Source organism: Triturus cristatus, chromosome 6, assembly GCF_964204655.1.
Source record: "Triturus cristatus chromosome 6, aTriCri1.1, whole genome shotgun sequence".
Taxonomy (NCBI): Eukaryota; Metazoa; Chordata; class Amphibia; order Caudata; family Salamandridae; genus Triturus; species Triturus cristatus.
The window spans coordinates 426,996,215-427,002,627 of NC_140589.1; the positions used below are offsets into that span (position 1 = coordinate 426,996,215).

General features: G+C 53.4%; 1 protein-coding gene across 1 annotated transcript; it reads right to left on the reverse strand.

Annotated features, from left to right (window-relative positions):
• Window positions 1–824: 824 nt before the first annotated feature.
• Window positions 825–6,103, reverse strand: LOC146817251 (uncharacterized). The gene is made up of 2 exons (XM_085609603.1): window positions 5,773–6,103; window positions 825–1,441 (listed from the first exon to the last, which is right to left on the reverse strand). Exons 1-2 carry the CDS (start codon window positions 6,101–6,103, stop codon window positions 825–827), a joined length of 948 nt encoding a protein of 315 aa, XP_085465729.1.
• Between the last annotated feature and the right edge of the window lie 310 nt (window positions 6,104–6,413).

A 6,413-nucleotide genomic window follows, 5' to 3' on the forward strand; every position in this document is an offset into this window, starting at 1 on the left:
CCCCCTCCCATTCCCATAGGCGTTCCTTGTGTGCCCACTTCCTCTGGGACCCTCTGGCATTTCCTAAGGCTGAGAGGTGAGGATTGGGACCGCAGTTATGGTAGTATTTATGAATACACACATTTACATGTGCAACACTGCAACATTTATTCTTCCCTAAATGCTTACACACGTGACGTGAGCACTAATGAAAAGTTACAGTTGTCCCAGCTTCCGAGATTTCTCCAGGAACTGTGTAACCCCACCCCGCCCAAATTAAAATGATACTCTAAATGTAACAGTAAACCTACCAGCGGAGATGTATGATGTTTTTGAGTCGATCAGAAACCTCGAGTTGTTGTTCAAAACTAATCTAAACTTTACCACTAGATGGCAGAAGCTTGCAATATATCTGAATGAATAATGTGCTCATACTGGCGAAGGTTATCATCGCGCAATAAACAGACCACACCGTGTCTTAAGCGTAAAAGGCCATTTATTAGGACCAGGCTGCACAACAATAAACAATAACCAAACATTCCCTGAATAACAACTTCCCCACAACACTCCATAATCCTTCACTCCTTTCACCCACTCCACACTCCCCTTTTACACCACTCCATGCCCCTTCCGTTCCTCACCATTCCACAAACCTCCTTGCATCCTCCCCGCTCTCATCGGCCATTTAACTCATGCCTCCATTACCCCCACCTCGTTCACTCTCCCCCCCCCCCGAGGGATGGGTGTGCCCGCTAATGACTCCCCCCACCCCTCCAAAGTACCGCCAGCCCGCGGATACCTGCCCCACCCCCTATGCCGGGACCACGCAGACACCGCCCCCCCGCTCACACATCCCTGCGACACCAGATTGCCTCATTCCAGAGCTTGCTGACCACATCTCTCATTTCCATCATGTAGTACGCGTTCCCCATTCTGGAAGGATGCACCCCGTCATCCCTAAAAAGTAGAGGTTCCTCCAGTCGCAGTCCCGGGTGACTGATCACCTTAATGTCTTGTTCCCCACAAAAAACGCGCATTGCCCTGTTAAGTTTCCGTCTCGCCTTTTCAATTGCCCCATGCTTAACAGCGCCTCTCCAGATTCTCCTCGGAACAAATTCAGTCCAGGCAATGCAAGTCCCTGCCAGCCTGTGCTTCAGTACCTCCAAGTCTCTTTGCATCAGCTGTAAGAGCGCCAAACCCGACAGCCGAACCAAATCATTCTCCCCCAAATGGATGATCAACAGATCCGGGCAACCCTTCTGTGGGACCAGCTTCACGAGCCAGGGCAGTAGTGCCCCCCATCGCATTCCTCCTTTTCCCCACCAGTGCACCTCGTAGTGTTGTCCTTTGAGTCCCAGGTTACGGCCGTACACCTGTTGCTCCGCATATTTCGATGCCCAGTGCACAAAGGAATGCCCCACAATCCATGTGACCGTCTTGGCCCCAGGTCCTCCCACGCAACCTAAGGGAGAAACAGATGTTAGATACACACAGAAAAGAAGCCACCCCCATCCCCCACAGTCTCCATCACTCTGCGACCAGCCCCATCACTTCCTCACATACCGCTCACAGCACCGCGACCTCCATCTACCAATCTGCCGAATCCTATCCCAGGACCACCCCAGCCGGGCCGCCGCCGTTGCCGCCCCAATCCGAAACGAGTGAGTTCCAAGCCCCGCCGGCTCCAAACCCACACGCACCAATGCCATGCGCAGCACTGCCAACAACTGCCCCGCCGTCACCCGTGCCCCTGACCTATGACAGAAAATCTCTCCTTCCCCTACCTGCGTAGCCAGTACAAATGACCTCCATTCAGCCACCGGGCATACACTCCCACCACCATTCTCATTCAACCACATCCACTTGCCCCGTCCCAACTGATCTGTCTTGGACCGCCCCAGCCAAATGCCCAGGCGCCCAGCATCCAATCTGATCTCCTCATACCTCCGCCCCTCCCCCGCACGCGTGCCCAACAATTCTGACACCCGAAACGCCCCAAAAAACATCCAAATCATACACAAGCGAAAGATCCGAACCTCAAACTCCTCATAACAACAGAGCGGTAACGCCGCAACCAACCGTACCAACACCTCAAACGTTATAGCCTCCCTCGCAACAGTCCCCCCCGCTCTCTCCCTGCTCCAACCCCGTAACACCCTACTCACAATTACACTCTTTGTAGGGTCAAAACCAAAAAACAAACAACAATAAAATGACACTCCTGCCAACTTCCCTGAAATGGTTGCAGCCGACAACCCCTTGTCCATGCAGTGCAGTACAAACTGTAACACTCCTCGCTCCACCGTCGCCTGTTTCCCAGAGGCAGAATCCCCGCTCCAGCCCATAAAAGCTCCAAACTCCACCCACGCCAGTCTGTAGGTCCGCCTGGTGGTAGCAGCAACAGAATTCTCCACTAGGCCTACCACCCTTACTCCCCCAGGGCCCAAATGCCATCCGGCAGCCCCGTCTTGCACAGATCCGCTCCAGGTGCCAATCGCCGGAATCGCTGCCACTGCGAACGAGACAAAGCATCCGCAATGTCATTATTCGCCCCCGGCACATGCTTGGCTCGAAAAATCACATTCAGACGCAAACACTTCAGCATGAAACTTCTCAACAGACGCAACACCCTCAGATCCCTTGCCCTCTGTCGGTTGACCAACTCGACCACCGTCATGTTGTCCACATGGAACAACACCGCCCTGTTCTGAAACTCGGGACCCCACACTTCAAGAGCCACCAACAAAGGGAAGAATTCCAAAAACGCAATGCTCCTCCCCTGCTTCATCCAGTGATCCGGCCAAGTCTCGGCGCACCACCTCCCATCCCAGAAAATGTCAAAACCAGCCGCTCCAGCCGCATCAGAGTAAATTTGGATTTGCCAAACCGTTCTTTCCTCGACAAAGTCCAAAGACACCCCATTGAATTCCATCAAGAACAACAGCCATGTCCGCAGATCCGCCCTCACTCCCATGGTGATCCTGACCCTGTGGAGTGGAAGCACTGCCCCCGACATGGCCATGCCGAGCCGCCTGCAGAACGTCCGTCCCGCCCTGACCACCCTGCACGCAAAGTTCAAGAACCCCAACAGCCGCAACACCGCCCTCAACGCAATCCTCTTCTCACCAATCGCCCATTGGAGACACTCCTGAATTTCCACCACCTTTGCGCCCGGGAGCCTCACTGTCCACTGAATGGAATCCAGCTCAATGCCCAAGAATGTCAACACGCAACACGGCCCACTCGTCTTTTCAGGTGCCAAAGGGACCCCAAATTGCCTCGCCAACTCCTGGAAACCCGTCAGAGCCCTGCCACAGTCCCCGGAACGCGCCCTCCCGAGGAACAGGAAATCGTCCAGATAGTGCGTGACATCCCGATGCCCACTCAGCTGCGTAAATGCCCACTGCAGGAAAGTGCTAAACATTTCGAACAATGCGCATGAAATCGCACACCCCATGGGCAGGACTTTGTCCACGAAGATGGCCCCCCCGAACTGCATTCCGAGGAGCGCAAAATCCCCAGGGTGAATGGGCAGCAGGCGGAAAGCCGACTTCACATCACATTTCGCCAATTCCGCCCCCGGCCCACACACCCGCACAAGGCGGATCGCATCATCCACCGACGCATAAAGCACCCGTGAATCCTCCTCCGCGATGAAATCATTCACAGACTGTCCCTCTGGCCACGAAAGGTGATGAATCATGCAAAACTCACCCTCCTCCTTTTTCGGCACCACCCCCAACGGAGAAATAATCAAATCCTCCATCGGCCAGGCATAAAAGGGGCCCGCAATCCTCCCTTCCTCCACTTCCTTCAAGAGTTTGGCCGCCACCACCCCCGGCAATTCCTTCGCTGATCTGAGATTATCGGCCCATCTCCGTGATCTGGGACCTTGATAACCGACCCGAAAACCTTCCGTAAAGCCCCACTGAATCTTCAAGGCAGCCTCCCTATCCGGGTAAAGGGAGAGCCACGGGGCCATCGCCTCCACCTTAACCGGTGTAGGAGCCCTTCTGTCCAGCTTGTCCCCGACCCTTGGAATTCCTCCATTGTTCGGAAGGAGTGGTGAGCGTAAAACATTGCGTAAGGGGGTGCTTCCCCCCGCACTTAGAACATTTGTGCTTGAACTTGCACGCATACCTGGAACAATATCCCCGATTGTAGCTCCAACAGGCCCCAGTATTGTAAGTGCCGGGCTTGCTGGCCTATCCTGCGCCCCCTGTACTTGTTGCATTCCCTCCCGCCCCACCGTGAGCGGGACGCGACTGAAAAGACCGGTACGTTACTGGCAAACCATGTGCGTCGATGCTGAGGAATGCGTTGACGCCATCCATTGCATCCATAATTCCTGGTCCACCTCACCCCAATGCTTCTCGGGGTTCGCGCTAACCCGCGCCCTGAACTCCTCATCATAACTCAGCCAGGCGAAACCCCTAAACTGCATTTGAGCCTTCCTAATTATGTCCATATACTTCCATAATGCGATCGCCCTGTCAGGATGTTTCTCGCAATAAATGCTGGCATAAATAAGAAATGCCGAGGTCCAATTCTCCATGGTCACGGGTACCCTCGGCCGCCTAGTCAGCTCCCACTCCTCCTCCTTTGAGCCCTCCTTGGCCTGCACCTCCCTATGCAACAATTTGTTATGTTATGTTATGTTATGTTATGAGGGGTTTTGTTGAGCGCTCAGCTACTCAAGCAGAGTGTCCCGGCGCTATCAGACCCGTAACCGAAGAACTCCATCAGGGGAAGGTGAAACTTATTGGCCAAACAGCCATGTTTTGAGCTTTTTTCTGAAGGCCATAAGGCTCTCACTCTTTCTTAGGGATAGTGGAAGGGCATTCCAGGCCCGGGGCGCGAGATATTTAAAAGACCGACCACCGATCCGGGCGCGCCTAATAGCCGGGACCGTGGTGAGAGACAGAGACGTAGAACGCAAGGCTCTGGCTGGCAGATGGAGACCGATCCTCTTCCTCAGATAGCGGGGGCCAGTGCCATGAAGGGTTTTGAAGGCCATCGTGAGCGTCTTAAATTCAATGCGCCTCTGAATAGGCAGCCAATGAAGAGTTTGCAACAGACCGGTAGCGTGAGCGCGATGGCCAAGACCAAAGATCGCCCGAGCGGCCGAGTTCTGCACAATCTGCAGGCGCGATAGGAGAAACTTCGGAAGACCCAGATACAGGACATTGGCATAGTCCAGCCTAGATCCTATCAGGGCCTGCACTATTGTTTTCCTATGGGCGATGGAAAGAAGGGGAAGAAATTTTCTAAGCGTCTTTAAGACCCCAAAACACTGACCGACCAGGCTCATAATCTGTGATTTAAAAGTGAGAAGGGTATCCATCTTAACACCGAGATTTTTTGCCACCAGTGCCGCATTAGAAGGGGGAAACATGTCCGTCGGCCACCAGGACTTCCAACAAGTATCTGGGGGACAGCCGAAGAAGAGAACCTCGGATTTATCCGAGTTGCATTTGAGCTGATTATCTTGGAACCAGTTAAAAACCGCACCCAAGCAGCCTTTAATGAGATCACCGTCAAAGTCCAGATCTTTCTCACAGGAGAAGAGGAGCTGGGTGTCATCAGCATATGAGACAATCTGGGCACCAAAAGACTCAACCAGCGCCGCCAAAGGGGAAATATAGATATTAAAAGGAGTCGGGCTTAAAATTGACCCCTGAGGGACTCCCACATCCAGAGGCGGCACTGCCGCGGAGTACGGAGGTGCCCAGACTGTTTGTTGGCGGTTGGTCAGAAAGGATGTAAACCAATTGAACACCGTTCCTCCAATACCAATCTCCTCGAGACGCGCCAATAGGCGGTCATGAGGAACGGTGTCAAGCGCCGCCGAGAGATCAAGCAGTACCATCATTGCCTTCCCCCCAGAGTCCAGGACTTCCTTAATGGCCTCGGTCACCTCCAGCAGGGCCGTCTCCGTGCTCATATTAGCACGGAAACTGGATTGAGTATGGTGCAAAACACCATGGGACTCAACAAAATGCGAGAGGACAGACTGAACATGCTTTTCTGTCACTTTTGCCAAGGCCGGGAGCAAAGAGATGGGTTGGTAATTAGCATGAATGGTATGATCCAAAGAGGGCTTCTTCAGGAGCGGAATGACCATCGCCCGTTTCCAAGTAGACGGTACTGTCCCAGTTTCCAAGGAGCAGTTTAAGATGGGGTTAACCATAGGGTTGATACCATGGGCCACTTTGGCCAAAAACTTTGCAGGACAGGGGTCCAGAGGAGAGCCAGATCTCATTTTTAAAAGAATTTCCAGAGAGGCTTGAGGTTGAATAGGAGGAAAACTCGTCAAGCTGGGATGTCCCTGGTCAGTCACATCAGACTGGATCTTAAGACAGGACAGTCCCCCCCGCTCAAGAGAGGGAAAAGTTGCTTGAATACTCCTGATTTTATTGGAGAAGAAGCTGGCT

Coding starts and splice junctions, on each gene's coding strand:
- LOC146817251 (XM_085609603.1), bottom strand. CDS start 6,103: ATGGTCATTCCGCTCCTGAAGAAGCCCTCTTTGGATCATACCATTCAT. Junction 1,442..5,772: donor GGCGCGTCTCGAGGAGATTG/GTATTGGAGGAA, acceptor TTTCTCCCTTAG/GTTGCGTGGGAGGACCTGGG.